This window comes from Manihot esculenta, chromosome 9 (genome assembly GCF_001659605.2).
Source record: "Manihot esculenta cultivar AM560-2 chromosome 9, M.esculenta_v8, whole genome shotgun sequence".
Taxonomy (NCBI): Eukaryota; Viridiplantae; Streptophyta; class Magnoliopsida; order Malpighiales; family Euphorbiaceae; genus Manihot; species Manihot esculenta.
The window spans coordinates 32,157,202-32,178,303 of NC_035169.2; the positions used below are offsets into that span (position 1 = coordinate 32,157,202).

General features: G+C 35.4%; 1 protein-coding gene across 1 annotated transcript; it reads right to left on the reverse strand.

Annotated features, from left to right (window-relative positions):
* Positions 1 to 1,708: 1,708 nt before the first annotated feature.
* Positions 1,709 to 19,759, reverse strand: LOC110622768 (5'-3' exoribonuclease 2 homolog). The gene is made up of 23 exons (XM_021767393.2): positions 19,440 to 19,759; positions 19,256 to 19,358; positions 18,973 to 19,049; positions 18,686 to 18,874; positions 18,493 to 18,612; positions 18,342 to 18,404; positions 18,058 to 18,219; positions 17,404 to 17,568; positions 16,831 to 16,908; positions 14,471 to 14,548; positions 13,976 to 14,170; positions 13,762 to 13,830; positions 13,572 to 13,667; positions 13,225 to 13,295; positions 12,249 to 12,377; positions 12,100 to 12,176; positions 11,979 to 12,019; positions 11,714 to 11,788; positions 10,796 to 10,935; positions 5,767 to 5,871; positions 5,609 to 5,684; positions 5,443 to 5,519; positions 1,709 to 4,911 (listed from the first exon to the last, which is right to left on the reverse strand). The coding sequence occupies exons 1-23, from the start codon at positions 19,641 to 19,643 to the stop codon at positions 2,217 to 2,219; spliced, it is 5,085 nt and encodes a 1,694-aa protein (XP_021623085.1). The 5' UTR covers positions 19,644 to 19,759; the 3' UTR covers positions 1,709 to 2,216.
* Positions 19,760 to 21,102: the final 1,343 nt, after the last annotated feature.

The following is a 21,102-nucleotide window of genomic DNA, read 5'->3' on the forward strand; positions in this document are numbered from 1 at the left end:
ACTAATTTTTAAGATGAATAAAAATGCTCAATAATTTAAAGAAATTGAAGTGAATTTTTAAATTAAGAAATTCAAAAAATATTTAAATAGTAGTTACAAAAATCAAAATATTAATTTAGTATTAAATAATTAATTAAACTAATAAATAAAATATTAAAATCCTTTACTATGCCATATCACTACTTTTAAGTAACGTTACTAATATGGATGTTAAATTATCATAAAGGCATTTTCAAAACTTTAGACGAGAAATCATTTTGATTTTCTTTTAAACATTTTTAATTAAATATTTGGACTTTATTTAATTGTGAGTAACTTGCTTAAAATTTTCAAAAAGTATAATTGTATTTATTTAATTAAATTTTTTTTTTACTTTCTAAAAATAAAAAATTTTTCTTTGATTGATAAAGGAAAGTATAATAAATAATAGCATGCATTCAAGTAGTAATATAATGTCACCTAAAAGATCATTCAAATTTTTTTTCTCAAAGATACAGAGAGTTTAATTAAGTAGGGGCATAAAAACCTGGTACAACATGTTTAAGCTATAAAGGCTAGCAGATATACAAGACCAAAGAGAAAATAACTCCTAAATAAGCCCTAACGCAGCCCCATAGATAAGCTCAAAGTTTAAAGACAAATCCAACAGAAACCCTAACGAGTTGGGCAACCTGAACCCTGATGAAGATAAAAGCTTGCAGCGGGGGCATCGTTCGTCTAGAAACAGCTCTCAGGAGGAAAACCCAACATTGCAGGCCTAAAGAAATCCCCACCGGCAACTAAAAGCAGATCTCAACACTGCTGGTCCATCAAAATCTAAAAAAGAGAAAAAACCCTATGCAAGCCCAAAGAAAAAGTCCCCAATAAACTGTAATGGAGCAGAGAATCGTCCGACCACTGTAGACGGAGAAAACTCAGATCTTAACATCAACACTAACAGGGCGGCAGGATTTGATTCTCAACACCTTGACAAGCTCACAAAGATGAGAACGAAGGCAGAACTCTGCGACCGAAGCAACCCACCAAGCATCACCGAGACAGCCGACCAAGATCGTGCGAAAGAAAGGCCACAAGTTGAAGAAAGGCATTAGTGACGGTGGAACAGGCATACTCTGTCATGAACGGAACCACCGAATCTGTGTTCGGCGAGAAACCATCCAAACCACCGCTTCTTTAAAACAAATGTGGAGCATCAACCCTCAAGCCATCACTGCTTGCAGACACAAAGAAGTACAACAAAAAGAAAACAAAGAAAAATAGCAGATCAAAGGTTTTAGTTGGTTTCCTCCACCGGATTAATACCAAAAATCACTGAAGGACATATAAAAAGCATATCTACAACATTCCTAAAAAAACTCCACTAGATCTGCCATCAAAGCAAAAAAATATATACAACCATCTGCATGCTAGGGAGACCAGCACTTTGGGCGAAAAGAAGTCAGAAAGATCTTCTCTTGCCTAGACGAGACCGAGGAAAACCAACAAAATCTACAGGAAAAGAGAGACTTGCTTCCAGAGAAAAGTAATTATTAGAGAGAAAAGTCTCTCTAGAACTCGCTAGAGAGAGGCCCCCAGTGGCTGCTTAATCTCGAAGATCATTCAGCTCACTGCATTGACAAGCATGCAAGTACAGTTTCCTTTTTTGTGTACTTATAATGGCAAATAAACCATATGTTAAAAGGAAAAAAAAAGATTAGATTTTCAAATATATTCAACACGATTTTTTTTAAAAATAATTCTTTAATTAAAAAAAATTTGTAACCCTCTACTTAGTATGAAAATATTATAAAAAGAAACATCACTTAAATTAAACTCTACAAAATTTCTGAATCCAACAGAATTGGCTTCCCATATCACAGACTCTGGATGCACATGCTTTTAAAACTCGGACCTCGATTCTGCAGCATAACATTCTTCTAAACCACACTGCTCTACAGTGCAGAGCCACGCCTATAATTCTACAAGCAATCCATCTCTCAAACTCAAAACTGTAAACCCGACATTACCTTCTCATCTCACAAGCACAAGACCTTACAACTTCTAGATGCCATATTTGGGAGAGGCATCATCTTCAATTCTCCTCTTGGATCTCTCTTTCATCATCCTGGATTTGACTTCTGTATCAATTTCTGCTGCTGCACCTGCACCGACATTATCACCAGAACCACCTCCCAGTTTCCTGCCAACGCTAGCCTCCACTTCCTCAAGACCAACATTCAGGATACCATCAAAGTTTCTTTTTCGCCATCTTGGAGGTGGCCAACCGGACCACTTGCACCTGCAATGTTACCATCATAGCTGATTTGGTTGCTCAAAACACCAGACTCCAATACGGGGAGAGCATTGTCTCCACTTTGTCTCCTTTTCTTGGATCTCGGTTTCCTCTTCTTTGGTTTGACTTCTGTATTTACTTCCACTGCTTCACCTACACCAACATGGTCACCAGAACCAACTCCCTCTCCCCCCAAAACAGCAGCCTCCACTTCCTCAAGCCTGTTAATTGGTATGCGATCGAGTTGTCTCTTCTCCAACCCTGCAGAGGGAGGCACCACCAGTCCACTTGTAACTACAATGTTATCCTCTCGGCCTGCCTGCTTGTGCAGAATACAAGACTCCAATGCTGGGGGAGCCTGATCCGCAATTTTTCTCCTTTTCTTGGATCTCGATCTCCTCTTCTTGGATTTGCCTTCTGAATTAGTTTCCACTGCTGCATCTACACCAGCATGATCACCAGAACCACCTCCCTGTTCCCTGAGAACACCAGCCTCCACTTTCTTAAGAATGTTATTCAAGTTGCCATCGAGTTGTTCCTTTTCTAACCCCTTGGAAGGGGCCACCAGTCCACTTGCACCTAAAATTTTACCATCACAGCCCACCGGCTTGCTCAGAACATCAGACTCCAATATGGGAAGAGCATGATCTTCATTTTTTCTCCTCCTCTTGGATCTTGATTTCCTCTTCCTAGACTTGATACATGTATTAATTTCTGCTGCTGCACCTACACCAACATGGTCACCAGAACCACCTCCCTGTTCCCTGAAAATACCATCTCCAATTCTCTCAACACTGTTATTCGGGATGCCATCAAGTTGTTTATTTTCCAAGCTCTTGGATGAGGCCTCCAGTCCACTTGCACATACAATATTACCATCACAGACCACCTGCTTGCTCAAAGCATCAGAATCTAGTGTGGGGATAGAATGATCTTCAATTTTTCTCCTCTTGGATCTTGGTTTCCGCTTCCTGGATTTGACAACTGCATTAATTTCTGCTGCTGCACCAACACCAATATGGTCCCCATAACCATCTCCTCCTTCCCTGAGAGCACCAGTCCCAACTTTCTCATGACTCTTATTTGGGATAACATCAGGTTGTTCCTTTACTGACCCCTTGGGGGTGCCCACCAGTCCACTTGCACCTAAAATGTTAGCATCGCAGCCAACCTGCTTGCCCAGAACACCAGAATCTGATACTGGGAGAACAAGATTTTCAATTTTAAACCTCTTCTTGGATCTTGATTTCCTTTTCCTGGATTTGACATCAGTATTAATTTCTGCTGTTGCACTTGCACCAACAGGGTCACCTGAACCACCTCCCTGTTCCCTCAAAACAATAGCCCCAACTTCCTCAAGACCGTTACTTAGGAGGCCATCTACTTGTTTCTTTTCTGACCTCGAGATGGGGGCCACCAGTATACTTGCACCTACAATGTTACCATCACAACCAACCTCCTTGCTCAGAACACCAGACTCCACCATGGGGAGAGCATCTTCAATTTTTCTCCTTTTCTTGGATCTCGGCTTCCTCTTCCTGGATTTGACTACTGTATTAATTTCCAAAGCTGCGCTCACACCAACATGATCACCAGAACCACCTCCCTGTTCCCTGGAAACACCACCATCAAGACTGTTATTTTGGCTGCCATCAATTTGTTTCATTTCTATTCCCTTGGAGGGGACCACCAGTCCACTTGCACCAGCAAAGTTACCATCACATCGAACCTGTTGGATATGACCACAAGAATCAAATGGCTCCACAGTGCAGTTTAGGGAACTTCTTGCTTTTGATCTCCGTTTCTTCTTCTTGGTATTGATTTGTGCTTGTGTTTCCCGTTCATTTGAAGTCTGTATTTCCTGTCCATTAGCTCCTACCTGGTGAGCATTGCCATCTATCTGCTGTATAACACCAGAACTGTCGAGTTTCTCATCACTTAGTTCAGCACTTTTAGCTTCCCAGAGTGCACACGCATTTGCATGGTTCCTTTCTTCCTTAAAAGAACAGCTATCAGCAGCTTCAATCTGTCTCCTTTTACGAGACCTTCGTTTTCTTTTACTGGAATTTACCTGTGTTTTTATTCCCACCGCCTCTTCTGCAACTACAGGAGCATCATAACCTTGCCTCTTGTTCCCAGCAATGCAACCCTCTAGTTTCTCAATACTGGTGTAACTGTCCATTTTCTCATTATCACATTTTGTTTGATTCCTATGCTCCAATTCTACAACATCTTTATCTGGGACACCAAAACCTTCATTCTGTTCTCTTCTTAATTTCCTTTTCGCTTTTTTAGAAAGAATTTCTATTTTTATTTCCTTGATTCCATCAGCACCAGCATGATTACCCTCTCTCTGTTCACTGGTAATGCTCTGCTTCAATTTCCCTGCATTGTGTGGGATGCCTTCGCCTTCACCATTTTCCCTTCTTTTATATCTGTCACCAATGGAGTTCCTGTTATCCTTGTTCCATTTCCCAGCAATAACTTTTCTTCCACTCCCCCCCAATCTAGATGCATCTACACGGAAACCAGGTCCCTTGTATCCATGTTTATATTCTTGTTTGGTGGGATTACACAAAGACACAAGTCGATGAGACAAATTTGCCAGATGAGAACCTGCAATGGACTTGGGAATTGGCCTACCAGGAAGGAAAACACACCAACATTTAGCAAGTAACAAGCAGCACAGAAAATAGTAAATAACAAAATGTTCCAAAAAAATATCTTCCGAACTAGTTTAGGTTTAAATCTCCGTTCTCATTGTTGTTTGTTGTTGCTAAAATGGATCTTCTATTTATTTGACTTTTTAAGTGCAGCAAGATAGCACTATGGCCCAAACCTGTGATCTCTAGTCAAACTACTACCATTTTCCTCCCCAATTGAGCTAACCAAAAGTGGCAAGGAACATAATTAATAATTTTCATAAATAAACATGCAAGTCAGACATCACCTCACTTCTTAAAAAATATGGACCATGATCTATATATGTGTTGAAATGAAGTGCTTATGGAACTTCCACTGTCCTATATTTCTTTAAGGACTTGGATAAAGGTCCTACAGGTATCAATTCATACATTCTCTAAAATTTCCATAGTTCTCATTAATGCTAATTACCCACAGGAGTTATTTGACTAGTAGATGACCACATTTATATGATTGGAACTACATACCTTCTAGAAGATGTACCTCTGGAAACAACCGTCTCATGCCAGATGTGTGGTGGTGAAATTTCCTGTTCTCTCACAGACTGGCAGGGGAAAACAAAGCAAGATTCATTCACGAAATGTCAGAACCAAAAAAGAAAAAAGAAGAAAAAGAAAAAGAAGAAGCACATGCCTTGCCAGGCAAGATCACCCCTTGTGGCAGTCTTGAGATATGGAAATGAAACAGTGGATATTTGTACATGATAGATCTGCAAGAAATGTAAGAAAAAATCCAAAAAATTTTAAAAATAAAGTCAGTTCTGCAGGGAAGCACCAAATCCAGCAACTTACATGACTTCATTATTTGTGATCATCTGCATGCCGTCAATTGGTGAATAAACTTCCTCAGACCAGATTGATTCATCGGAATGGCAAACAAATCCATTCATTCCACCACTTCATAATCATGAGAAGGATCCAGTCAGTATTACAGTTTTGAAAACCATCAATTTGAATAATCACAAGTCACATTTTCCATCAATAAGCAAATAACCCATCATAAAACATGATAGGTACAGTTGGACTGTTACTGCTAAAATTATTGAGGGAGTTTGAAATTACTGAATCACATTTCAAACAATTTTGAGAACTTGAATGGAAACACAAGGATTTTTTATTCTTATATCCACAAAATTACATTAAAATAATTATTGCATTCTCTATTAGAAGATTCCTACTAGCAAATAAAAAGTTGGAATCATGTCAATGCCTTTGATAGACAACAAAGATATATATATGGCTGTGAGTAAGAAGTTCAAATCCCTAACTTAGATTTTATAGTATATATTCATTTACAGGGTTACTAAAATTACGTATTTACATGGCCCATAGCTTGAGGGAATAATCAAGCAATTATTCCACAAATTCTCTCCCATCTCTTCGAGTTTCTCATGGTATTAGAGCATGTCACATTTTAAAAGCCAAAATCATGGTGGGCAATCCACAAGAAGCTAGACCCAAGTGGATGCATCAGCTCATAAAAAGAGATAAATGCAAGGATCGAGCCAAAAACAACAGCCTAAACCCTAGTGGATAGGCCAACTTGAGTCCAGTGCACTTGAGGAGTGTTGGATGTCACATTGGTATTAAAAAAGAAAAGAAAAGAACAGAAAAGAAAAAAGCGAGAGAGTAGATAGCAGGGCAAAGCCATGCCAAACTGGTTCAAGCCATTTTGGTAAAGCAACTCCAAGCTCAACACAGAACTTCACCGACTGTTATGCATATTTTTTCAAGTTGGAATTTTACATGGTAACAGAGCCTAGGATTTCAAGTCTTTTTCTCTGTTTTTTCCTCTTCTGTCATATTTGATAAATACAATCCTTGGTATGAGAACATAAGACTTGAAGAGAAGGCCTATCTTGTATGTTGATCTTTGAGCCAGAGCCCCCACCCTAAAAGGAGACCCATCAGGCAGCGACTGCCCTAATAGAACCTTGACATCAGAAACAGCGCATGTGAACGCCAAAAGCCACTCCTCAACTTCGCCCTATTTCTCTCCCACATTTCCCCCTCTATTTTAGCCAAGGTTTTGAGTCTCAAGCTATTTGTATCCCATATTTCACTTAACCACTTTAATCTAGGGTTTTAAGTCCCAAAGCCAATTCTCTCTGATATTCTCCTTTCAGTCTAGGGTTTGAATCCCAAACGTACTCTCCCAAAATCTTCTTCTACATGGTATCTAACTAATTATTATTATTATTAAGATCAAAACAAGGGAGCTTGCCTGTGGATCCTTAACTTCAGCAAAAAAAAAAAAACTCATCAAATGGGAGGATTGAAAATGATGGCGTTATTTCATGGGATATGATATGACAAAATCATGAGATTGAATAGCAAAATCATTGGCTTGACTAGTCCTTGTACTAAGTAATGGTTTATGGAATGCCATATATATCCCGTATCTTCCATTATAAATATAGACTGTTCTTTATTATGTAATACAAGTGAATAAAATGAAGTGCTATGAGACTGTGTCAGAGGACCAAGGATGTCAGTATCAAAACCATGTAATATCCTCCTTTTGTTATTTATTTTTATCTTTTTCTTTATTCTAAATTTCAACATTCCATTCGCAGAGTATGACACAAGCTTCGGCCACCTTTTCTATCTGGACTTCCTTTTAATGGACTTCATTCAAGTTCGATGACTCCTCATGGCTAATCACCTATAACAAAACCCTATGGGTAAAGGACAGGCAACTTTTAGTTTCCAGAAGAGAAAGAAAGGAGGAGTTGACTGAGAAAGGTATTATTTCAGTGTATCCTATTATCCTAACTGGAACCGAGTACAGTGAGTCTATGGTACCAAGCCACAAAATACACTCTTGCAAAAAAGTAAGATGATGTGGCTGTGGAGTTTGGGCACAATTATTAGGTGCTGTAGATGAACAAAATAAAAACTGAAAAATCTAATTTGAACTTCTATAGAAAAAATTAAAACAGAAAATATTAAAAGAAAACCGAACTAACGATAAGATTTAGTTGATCATTTACTGGAAAATTATCTGTGTTAAAGATTCTCTTCTTGTTGAGAAATGAAAATCTAATTTGAACTATTACAAAAAAATATTAAAAACGTAATTAATAACAAAAATTTACTTGGTCAATTAAAAAAAGTGTTAAAGGTTGATTCTTTCTTCCTACAAAATATAAGCCTAGCTCTTGCTAAAGAAAATATAGGATATAAATTCAAGCATGGCACAGGTCAACGTGTTCATTGCCACATGATTTTTTTCAAGGTTCCAACACTGCCACTCATATTACTGTTAATCCAACTTCAATATGTGGCTTTACATTAACGATCAACTTTAAGTTCATAAATATATGGATAAACTAACTAGGTACATTCAAGATGATGTTCCGTGGTGCATATTATTTGTAAATAATGATGTTTAGCAGATGAAACTAGTAAAGAAGTTGATAAAAAATAAAGTTATGGAGAACTCTTGAGTCTTCACAGTAAAGTTTTTAGGCTAGGAGTAAGGCAGAATACATGCATTGTGAGTTCAACACTCGCAGAAGGAAGGTGAGGTTCACAAGATTGAGTTTAATGCAATAACTTCAAATATTTAAGTTCTATTCATGGTTTTAAATAAAGGCCGTTACAGTATATACAGATTGCTGTTTATAGGTGAATAAAAATTTGTTCCTGTTAACGGCCATTATGCCTATACATAATGATAACAGTCATTATACTCATTACATAACGATATCAGCCATTATTTACCATTAACTAATAGTAACAGACTGCTACCTCACTTTTTTTTAAAGCCAAATGGAGGCAACAACTCATTTTTTTCCTGGATTGGGTGGTCTTAAGTTGTTGTATCTCACTTTCTAGTTAAATATCTATATACAAATGTCACTTCTTTTCTCTCAAGTTAAGATCATCAACTATCTTTCTAATTCCACACATCTATACCTTGTAATATTTGAGTTAATTGGGTATCTTAGTTGTACTTGTATCTTTAACTATCTCTTCGTTACATGAACTTTGCATTTTTATGAAAAAATTGCATGGATAGACCATTATCATTATATTATGCCTGTTACATGCTTGTTTCCACTATAAGCGATCGTGACTGCAAACATGGCTGCGACTGTGATTTCAATCATTTGTTCCATTATCCAAAAAAAGTAACACTTGACAATGTAACTTATAGGATTGAAAAAGAGGGATGAAATGGTGGACTGCGACAAGTGTACTATATACATATCCATAAAAAGAGTGTTGTAGAAATGTGGATTAGTAATATGATAATGCATAAAATTGGGAATGACCACAGACATCAATAGGGATAAGATAAGACAGAGTAGATTACGATGGTTTAGTCATATCCAACACAAATAAATTCCTCAACATAGAAGCATGATAAGTTAGTAGTGGAAAATAAAGAATAGTATCCAAAGATCGAGAAAATATAACTAAAATTTAATGGATGGATAGCAAACAATTTATCTTAATGCCTATATTTGCATCAATTGTCACTTATAACTCTAGTCAAGATAATTCTTTTTGAAAAGAACAGAAGTTCCATCATTGCTTTTATTCTTTGCAACATATGTGCACTCTCAAAAGAGAAAAAGTTGTATAACACCACTTGCAATGCACATGCCATACAATATCAAAGCATTAAACCTAAATCAATATCATACCATCCATCCCTCTCCTTGTATCTCTCCATAACTATAGTTTACTCGTTACCTAACTACTACTTGTTTTGTATGTTAAACAAGGTTTGTTATTATAGGTGATGTTCAATGAAATTTAATTTAAAATAATTATCATTTGAATAAATTGAACTCCCATCTTAAAAGAAAATGGAACATTTTGTTAATATATACATCATTACCAATTTGGATTCCAAAAATTCTCCATCCAATACAAAATAAAGACTAATGGTTTAAACATCCAATTTGTGGCCATAGTATAATCAAAGACGAACGATCCTATTTTACTCACTATGCTTAGGAGACATCAATGCAAGGATTTTGATAGAAATTATCCCTTTCTTTATTGCGACTGTGACTAAGAGGAATGGTTGGACCATTGGAACAACAAAAATCCATGTTGAAATGACTAATTCCTATAAATTAATGAGGATTGAAGACAAAGAAACTGTTGAAGTTAACATTTTATCTAGTATCAACATGTTTGATGTTAAGAAAAGACCTTTTCCTAGGTTGGTTGGTTGTCTAGACAACTATCTCTTGAGCAAATGTTTAGGTTCAGCCTCAATGGGAAAAATAAGATGGAGCACCTAACCACATATCTTCACAAACCAAGAACTAAGAGAACCCCCCTTTAAAGTGTCTAAGGTGAGCTAGCAGGATCTCTTAAGACCTTGTTTTTCTTCTCATTGAAGCCATTTCAAAAAGACTTTCTGTGGTAAGGAAGCATAACACAAGCACAATTGGAGAGCGCATTACAATGAAGAGTTGTATGCTGCGGTTGCGAAGAATGGGTTGCTCCCCAAGAGGAATTTGTTGATTCTCTCCCTCTTAAGCGCTACCCCATTACTGATATACCACTCCATTGCAAAATGAATCAACGCATATTTTCTCTTGTGAATAACTCAAGTATCCATACCATCTTTTCTTTAACTTTGAACAAAAGGCAATCATTAGCTAACAAAATTGGATTGGATAGGCCAAAATGATGCAGCAAATGATTATGATGGAGACAAGGATGATAATGAAGTTGAGACAATGCCAGACTATCGATGAAGAATACCAAAAACATACAACAATACCTTTACATCAGGGTGATGACTATGATGATAATCATAAAAAACAAATTTCATCAGGCCCAAATTACGCACCTGATTTTTGGGTCAATTTCCAACAACATATTAGGATGAGAGTTCTGCTTAGAGAAAGGAATTACAATGTCTGCCAGAGGATGTGAAACATGAACAAATAGGATATCCACAACCAAACTGTTTCTTCTTTTTTCCTCATCCTGTCAAGTAAAAAAAAAATAAATGGGACAGGAGTAATTTGGAACATTATTTAAATTAAATCTACACCACATAACATGGAACAGAACTTGAAAGACATGTCTATTCTTCCACCCGAGAACAAGCGTGTCAAATAAATGGGACAGGAGTTCTAATGTTACTTTACCTAGTGGTGGCAACTCAGGTAAGTATATCTTGTTAGTTCTATGCTGATAGTATAAGAGTGTCTAACAACACCAACACAACAAGATCGGTTATTTGCATATAATGTTGGACTAAAACACCGACCGCACACACGACACACCATGTGTAACCTGTTTAGCTAGTTAAGTTGCCAAGACCCACCTAAAATGGGTTCCTAAAGGGAAATATGTTCTCAACATCTTTTGCAATACAACACATGCACGCGCGCGCACACACACAAAAGTTAGTGGATTTAACCAGTCATAACTGTAAACCATGCACATCATTATCTCATCAAATCTATGTAATAATATTATGATGCCACATGATTTAAGATAAGAACTCTTAACTATCATGTTGCATTTCAATTGTTTAATTGGATTCAATTTGTTTTATTTAATTTGGGCCATGCAAGTACAATTAGGAAGGAATTGAGACACTAGTTTTAAACACTAATAATTATATGTATTAAAGATATGGAAGTTGAAGGAGAAATGGGAAATCTCCATTTCTCTCTCTCTCCCCATCAAACACAAAGACACACAAAGATGCCACCGAGGACTTGTCGTAACAAACCACATATGACATTGATATTACCGTCAATGTGTGCTCAACTTGAGCAACTGCTGAAAGAAGACGGGACTCCTCAATGAAGGGTAAAATGCAAATTGCCTGAAAATCAGAAGAAAAATGCTCAACCCAAGTAAACATTTGTGAAGCGCAGCGGGGGGGTGGGGAAGAGGCAATTCATAAACATGCAAAATTCACCCAGTTTTGTGCATTCAAACCGGATTTTGAGAATAAGAAAACAAATGGTTTGCTTATGCATGTTGACAGAGGATCAAGAATCAACCACCACTACCTGCCACTTACGACGTTTTCCATTCATATCAAGCCTAAAATCTGCCAGTAAATTCAATAATCAGATACCATCTAGAAAATGAACAGACAATGTCAGCTTACACATCTGATAATAACTGTACCAGAAGGATAGAAGTCCAGTATAGGTGACGATTCATCTGTCATCAATTTCCTGTAAAATGGAGGAAGAGCAGATGCACTGCATGGACACAAATCAGCTCGAGCATTTTTTAACAAAGATAATTAACAGGAGTAAGTTCAGATAGAAAACCTTGCAGCAGGCAATACAGCCATTAATTGGTCAAATGGCTTGAAAGGTTCTCCAAGTGTGAAGTGAATTTCCAACTGATCAAGACCACAGAAATCTGATGCAAATGGTGCATAATGATAAGGGTAGAACCTACACATAAAATTATTGATGCAATTAATAGCAATCCAACATATACATGTTACAGGGAAAGAAGACCTAAAGAAAAGAAGCTGTAAAATTCCATTTCCGAAATTTAAATTATAACATCAGCATTTCAATCTAAAAAACAACAGTTGATCTCAAGTGAAATTATGAAAATTATGTCAATGATTTTGAAAATAGAGGTGTGATTGTGAGTAAACACATGCACCTGTGCACACAAGCAGGCACATACTAAGAGTAGATGTATACGATAAACTTAAATATTCATTTCCATGTCACATACAACAGTTCACTCTCTCCTCCTGAATGTTAATAAGACATTTCAAGAATGTTCGCTCACCTAGATTTCAGTCAACTAAATTTCTTAGAAACTAAGGACCTCCTGAATGTTAATAAGACATTTCAAGAATGTTCGCTCACCTAGATTTCAGTCAACTAAATTTCTTAGAAACTAAGGACTTCTATTCAAAGGTGACAATCATATTTGTATGTTGGCAGACAATAGCAAAATTGTAGAATCCTTCCAAACCTTCAAAGCTATTTTGAGTCCCTCTAAAAGCTGGTTACTGTTTCTAGAAAAAGAATTTTGTGGGAAAGAAACTATTTGATAAAAACTAGATCTCCGATTAATCCTCCAGAAAAGAGATGAGATTTCAATTCTCACAGAAGACATTTTTGGTGTGTTTTCTTTCAATTTTGCAAACGAATAGAAATAAAGATAACTTGCCACGACATTATTCTTCATCCAACAAGATTAAACACCAAGATTAAGTATGGTTCTCTAGACTCATCACTGACAATGTTTAGGGATAACAAGCACAAAAAGAGCACATACCATTGCCAAGAGCACACTCCAAAATAGTAGTACCTCATGACCCAACAAATCCCTTCTATGTATTTAACAACCTGCATAAATTTGCAAGAGAGATGCACCAAAATCTTAGGAAGTACTTGATTACAATGTATAACATCCATGCAGAAAAAAGACATCTTATTCAAAGGCTAGAAATACTTCAAAAACACACTTGGTGTCATTACATTTTCATTTTTCCTAATGTCACACTGAAGTTAATTTTGGCTTACAGATTTTTAGCTAACATGTAGAGAGAAATATCAATGTGTTAAACAACATATCCCAGCCATATTGCTCAGATAACATAAATGATAACTAGATATCCCCACCGCATGCCTCCGAACTCTCTCTTGCTCATCTTTGGTCTTGGCCTCAAACTTTTTTTCATAGTATCTTTCTTTCCAATCATCTTCTCCCAGTTTAATCTGTTAAAAAGTAAAACAAGTTCCTAACAGGATAAGCAGAAAAGCTTTCACCTTGAATGCTAAAAGTGAGATATGCATAAACCTAATAACAAACCTTCTCAGCTAAAATATCAGCTTCCTTGTATAAACGGCGGATCGAGCCTTCAAAACCCACGCCTCCAGCCTACCTCGATGATGATTAAAAAAAAAGTAAATTCCAGTTTCCTTATTCAAAATATGTTCAACAAGACACTACAATGAAATTACCAAATAAAATTTGACCGACTAAATGAAGCACTTAAATTTTCTGCAAGTTGGCAGAGACGTACTTCTTCCAATGAAAGAGAAGATCCATGACTCGTGGAATGTATATTAGGATCATTCTGCAGCAATTCTGCAAGCTTGTGCCGTACTTCTTCCACTGAAAGAGAAGATCCATGACTTGTGGAATGTGTATTAGGATCATTCTGCAGCAATTTTGCAAGCTTCCTTTTTAAAGAGCAATGTTTCTTCTCTTTCATTATCTGAGAAACAATGGATAGTACTTACAGAAACAATCCCAAGATCCAACCCATCAAGCACAACAATTGCTGCTCTGAACCAAGCTAGATACTCTCCTACCGCTAGGCTCACCAGCCACTTTGATCTAACTACAATAACTCTTACAGCTCTTATTACCATTTAAAAATGGCAAACATCAGAAGGGATATTTCAGAAATGAAAATGAAGTGACCAAATAGTACATAACAAGTTATGGCAACCAATATGGAATCCAAATGGAAAAAATTCAAATCACACAAAGAATGCAATATGACATAGGATACCTGGTTCCTTTTCCTAAAGATGGCACCTTCATGTGAACTCAGAGCTTGTATAAAATGCTCCACACGTGCAAAATTTATCTGCCCATTAAATGAGAAAAACAATAGGACACAGAAAAATACCTAAGCTAGAATACTAAATGCTTGCCAAATGTGCAGACGATACAAACAAGTATAGATATTGTGACTGGATTGACGAACATGAAACACAAGATACATATCTAGGAATCACTGCATTAAACAACAATGGAAACAGACTAACAGATCAGACGCTATGTGAATGGTTTTACAAAATTAACAAAATAGTCAAAAAGAAATTAAGAATTTGCTAAATATCATTATAGTCTTGTGAATCCAATCAGTTATATCAAGAAAACGACTCAAAAGAAGTAACATATTATAAAAAGGATCATAGGCTAGATGTTTATATGAATGGTTTATATACAAAAAGGTATAGTTTTTTCAGATAGTTTGTGCTAGCAATGCAGAGCATAGACTAACATAGTTATTGCACTTATATTAAGAGTTCCTAACAGTAATATGTATTTACAAGCTCATAGACAGGTTTAATAAGTGTGTGCAGACATGATTGACAATATGAAAAAGTATAGCCCATTGATTGAATTCCCCCACTCATGGTACGAATTGTTAGGAGTTCAAACCCTGCCTTCCTCACCCAAACCCTGAAACCTCCCCACCTCTCTAACAATTTTTTATCCCAAAAAAGAAAAAGGGAAAGAAAAAGAAAACAATAAGGACAAAGATGCTAAAGTCATTGAGGTATTAAGAATACTGTGAAAACTAATGGCAAAAAGTAAACACAAAAAAGCTAAGGCCCAATGGTTTTATTGGATTGATATTCTTAAAGAAAGAACAATAATAATTAAGCCTTAATCTCAAACTAGTTAATGTCAGCAATGAGAATCCTTTTTTTGCCAATAGCATCGTTAATTCTACATTAACATCCACAAATTCTCAGTATCTCACTGCTTCCACCAATGACTTACAACACTTCCATTTTGACATGACTAGATCATCTTAATTAACCCTCCAATTTTATCTCAAATGAGTGCTATACGCACTCATATGTCATTTCTATCTTATTCATGGGTATGTTGTAACTTAGAGGCACAATATTCACCCTCATATGACACACAGCTCGTTTAACCATAATTTTATAGAACTTACCTTTCACTTTATCATCTCCTATATTACAGCACACCTCTCACACTCCTCCATTTCATCCACCTTATTTTGATCACAGGAGTTACATTCTCATCTAGTACTCCATTCTTCTAGATAATAGAAAATAAATACATGAATTGGCTCCATTTTGGAGCTAAAATTTTAGCCAATTGAGTCTCCCTTCATTCCTTCTACAAAATCTAGACTTCCAATGCATGTATTTAACTCAGCACCATTACTCTTTAGGAGTCCCTTCTCACAACTAGAACTTTTGGAGAATCTCTATATTTTTGTTTCCACTAAAATGAATGGCCTGAAGGAAAATTTGAGGACTTCACTACAATAATGCTGATTCTAGATGCGAGTTTCCTACAAGATACAAGCATTCAAATTTCTGTACCTTTTCCACACTCTATCAAGAAAAAACCTAAAGAAGATAGCTTACAGTCAATGAAAGATAGACACTCAAAGAATGGTCAGACATATAAAACTGAAAAGTATAGTAAATTGCTGGAAGCACTGAGTAGACTCCACAACTCAAATAGGGTCACCAAGCAATACCCTAGAAAATATCGTCACTGGAATCTATCCTAACTATCAATCTAAGCAACATCTGCTGTACCTCAGAATATCAGATTCAAAAATAATAGAACAGAATAACTATACCCTATAGTCAGGTCCTTCAATTTTTCTTTTTCCAAAGGCTTAAATTTTTTTAGTTCATAGAAAAAGTAGAGGCCTCTAGACTTCAAGGTTGAAAAGAAAAATCCTTCCAGAGATATTGATGAATATTTATAGGATTGTTATTTTAAACTGCTTCCATTGATACTTTGTTGCATTTCATAGATGTCCTGAATTGTTTCACCGAGGACCTGACTTTTTTTTCTTTTTTTGAGAAGAGGATCTGACTTTTATTTTCTTTCTTTCACTTCTTTATTCAGCGTTGTTATACTTCCCATGTAGTTAGGTTTCTATCACCTATAGGGCATTTAACAACAACTAATGAAAGAATAAAAGAATTTTTTAAAAAAATTTCCTGGTGCAAATGACATTATGATATTACTTAATGTATCAAGTATACATCTATTATAATGAAAAACTAAATACAAGTCAAAAGGCTATGAAATTTGCCCCGTTCAACATGTCATATGAAACAAATGAAAAGTTCAATTACTCACCTGAAAAGAGTCTGTCAAGTAACCACCCATTTTCACAAATTCCTTCTTGTACACCATCATTAGCAAATCAATGGCCCCCTTCAATAGGGATGGATAAGCATCAGATTTGCAACCATTACATAACATCATGTTATAGTCTATATATGGAATACAACATGAAAATAAGAACTTACCATTTCATCATATTCCTTACTAAATAAAACTCAAAGAATGTTCAACCACAATCTGAATAACTATGCTAGGGTAATTGACAAGTTCTAGAATAAATGAGTTTGCTTGCTAGTGTGGTGATAAGAAGTCAAATATATGATTCCCCAATGACAGTGACAAAGAAGCAGAAAAAAAAATGATCTTCCCCACCAATATGAAAGAACATAGCGTGACGAGGATTGGAGAAACCGCATCTGAAGTAGATAAAACACCATAAAGCATAATTGAATTCCAACACAAATATAGCAGCAGAAAGAGAGTGATATCATTTATATAGATGTTTGTTTCTTGCGGAGATAAAAAATAAATAAATAAATAAATATATATGTATGAGAGAGAGAGAGAGAGAGTGAGAGAGAATACCTCAGATATTGACAGAGTTGGTATATGTGGCAGAAAATCATTCCCAACAAACAAGCACATTAAGACAAAATCATCAATCAGGCGCTCCAGGTCTGCCTCAAATGTTAAGCCTGGGATTCTCATATCATACTCTAAATACTCCCTCAAAACCCATATGTTGAGAAACTGCAAATGCAGCACGTTTAATAAGTTAATTTTGTGATTGACAGTACATAGCATTAGATTGTTGCTCATTAAATAGACAACAGACACCATAAAATTTTTTTTAAAAAATGCCACAGAAGTAGAACTTTCTAGAATCTTTTTGGCCATAAAATTTATACAATTTCAACAACCCCACCCCCACTCCCCCCAAAAAAAAAAAAAAAGAGATCCAGCTAATATAATTATCCACACACAGATTGAATTGCAACACATAAAAAAGAGTAAATCAACAAAATAGAGAAGGGATATTAAAATATTATAAGCACGAACATCAATTGTGGGAAAATTATCATATAACAGACTGTGACAATGATATTATTTTATTGTTCATTGTTCAATACTGAATTCTAATTGAATTACCAACTTCAGTTAAACGATTGCATATATAATGGATAAAATCACAAAATATGAGAAATCATAAATGAAATTATAAAGAACAGGGAAAATTACCTGAAAATTCAACCACGTGATGTAATCATCTAGATTCTGAGCTACCCTTCCCTTCTTCTCTAAATTTACATTTCTCTTTTTCCAATTCCAAGTCCGATTTGCTTTTCCATTCTTCAAAAACTGAGTCTTCAATTTACCCTTTTTCCCTCCCCAGTCGACATACTGTGTAGCAGAGAGAGTGAGAGTGAGAGAGAGAGGTTACAGTAAGAATGTTCTAATTCAAATGCTTGCGACCAGTGAAACAAGCTTTGTTGAAGGCTAATTTACATTCTCTATACACAAACCTCTCTTAGAATTGAGAAATGTGCTTCATGGGCAGCCAATGCAAGCATGATAAGATCTGCATCCTATCGTAACATATTCATCACAACATTAGAAGACTATCCATACCTAGATTTGAACTATGTATGAACATTGAATTGGAAAGGCATCTACCAATCCATACAAGCAATGCCGTGTATTTGGATCAAATCCTGGCAAATCTCTTTGCAAGCGAATGTAAGACATTATCTTGTGCTCCCCTTCACCAGGTACATTGGCATCAGAGAGAATTACCTAAGAAACCCACATTCATACACATTAAAAGATAGAGAGAAGGAAGATCCATGCTTCAAAATTATCATTTTACCTTTATTCCCCTCCAGGCTGAATCCCCATTCATCCTCAATCGTATGTAGTATCTAAGTGCAGAGGACAATAACGCCATGAACTCAGTTCCAGGTGTGATTACATTGGAGTCCATCTCCTTAAGTTGCTCTGAAAGGGTAGATTTTTCTTCTGATTCAGAAACGCAACTAAGACCTTCCATTTTCAAGGCCTGAGAACACTCAGAATCTCAATCTTCTCCTTTATCTTCAAAAGGGAAATATATATATATATATATATATATATATATATAGAATCTGTAAAACTCACTTTCTCAGCTGCTTCTTTAGCAGCCCTGAAACGCCTTGACCGTTGTTGATTCATCTTAGCTCGCGGAGCAACACCATCTGTGAAAAAATAAGGTAAAAGAAAAAGACAGCAAAAGGAAGAAAGATTTAACTAAGCCAACTGATGCCCAATTAACTGACACATCTAAGCAAGTCGGTCAGTATTTCTCCAAACAGCCCAAACATCTCGGATTCCATATTTCATGAGAAAGAGATACAAACAGTTCAACATATTAAAAAAAAGGTTGAAAATACTAGAAACTCACCAATTGCCAAGAATAAAAGCTTGCGAGGCCTAACTACGGAGAAGATCTTATCAATGTACTTGAAAATGGATTTGAAGACTTGCTCATAGGTCTTGGGAGCTGGCTGTGACATGAAACTAAAGAACTCAGAGAAGACATAATAATCAATCAAAATAAGAAATTAAAAACAAACACACAAACACACCAGGTCTTCAGGGTGGAAGCAAGGGTGGATGATGCCGTTCATGTCAAGATAGAGGTTATCGAATTCCATGCCGTTTGGATTGGGACGAGAGACGTCGATTGGGAGAGCAACGCCGTTCACCACTCTCGGAGATTCTTCAATGGCGTCCACCACCGTCTCCGGATACTTATCCGTCAACCATTTGTAGAAAGAAGGAATTCCCATTCTCTAATCAAAGATAATCCAGTATGAGTAGGTGCAAGTATCGCAGTATTAACTGTAGTAGAGTGCGGCTAGTTGCTAGGGTTCTTGGAACAACAGATTTCGTAAGAGGAACATCTATAGAAGGTAGCCGTCTTAAATAGGCCGGTTCTCCAAGGCCGACGTGTCAGCTCCGGTAAACTGTTTTTTAGTTTTTTATTTTTATTATGATTAAGTACTAATGGTCACTAATTAAAAAGTGCTAAAAATCTTGATGTTTAATTAAATAATTTTTAATTGTTAATAATGAATATAAACAGTAATTATAAATTCATCAATAACCATTAATAACTAGGATGGTGTTTGGTTTAATTTTTCTTTCAGGTGATTAAAAAAAATTGATAATTGATAGACACATCAACTCAATTTTAAATATTTTTTTTCATTAAATCATAATTAATGAGACTTTATTTATTATTTAAATCATGTTTTTTTAGTATTTATTAATTACAAAATTTCATATTAACTTAAATTTTAATATATATTAATAAATTATTTGTATTTATAAAATAAATGTAAATATTATAAAAATTGCTATATTAGGTATAATGTTTATTTATTTTTTATATTAAAATAGATATAACATAAAAATTAAATTTCATTTTATTAACAATCATGTTTTTATATTATATATAAATTAGGTATAATCGATTATCAATTGTATATAACAGTTAAAAAATAAAATTTAATAATTAAAATTTTAAAAAATAAATGAAATTAAAAAAAAAAAAAACGAATGAAGATTTTGATTTAAAAAATTATAATGTTTAATCATTATCTCTTCTTTATCGAAGGAAAAAGGTGAAAACGACTATAAAGCAGATTAAATTCTAAATTTCTTTTTATAATTTTTTCATAGCTTTAATTAAAATAAAAACATTCATAAAAATTTAATTCAATTAATTTTTTAAAATTTTATATATGAGATGAAAAATAAATTGAATTTCTTTAATTTAAAAAACTCATTTTAAAATAAATTAAAGTTATATATGAATTTACAAGTTTTTTTTTATTTTGTTCTTCCATTTAACTTTTGTGAGTGACATAAACTTAATTCGATTATATTCAATCCATAGCACCGTAAAAACATAAAAACACAATAACAACAACACGTTTTAATCTCTCTCTAACTTTTCTAGAGGGAGATTTTTCTCTCGATCTTTCTCTTTTCTACGTTCTCTCAGTGTCGTGGAGTCTCGTCTATTTTGCTTCTTCTGTCCTAAAGAACAGGGCAAGACTCCTTTTTGGCTCCTCATTTGTGTTGAATGGCCCCATCATCATGGATTGATGTATATATATGTTTGGTGGTGTTGTATTTTCCAGATCTGGGTGTTAACAGTGAGGGTTTTCTTTTAAAATCTGACGTACTTTTTCTTTCTAGACATCCATGACAGGAGGCCTACAAAGGCTGGTGGCAAAAGGG

Coding starts and splice junctions, on each gene's coding strand:
- LOC110622768 (XM_021767393.2), bottom strand. CDS start 19,643: ATGGGAATTCCTTCTTTCTACAAATGGTTGACGGATAAGTATCCGGAG. Junction 16,909..17,403: donor CAACTCTGTCAATATCTGAG/GTATTCTCTCTC, acceptor TCCCTATTGAAG/GGGGCCATTGATTTGCTAAT. Junction 12,020..12,099: donor ACTGGACTTCTATCCTTCTG/GTACAGTTATTA, acceptor ATTTACTGGCAG/ATTTTAGGCTTGATATGAAT.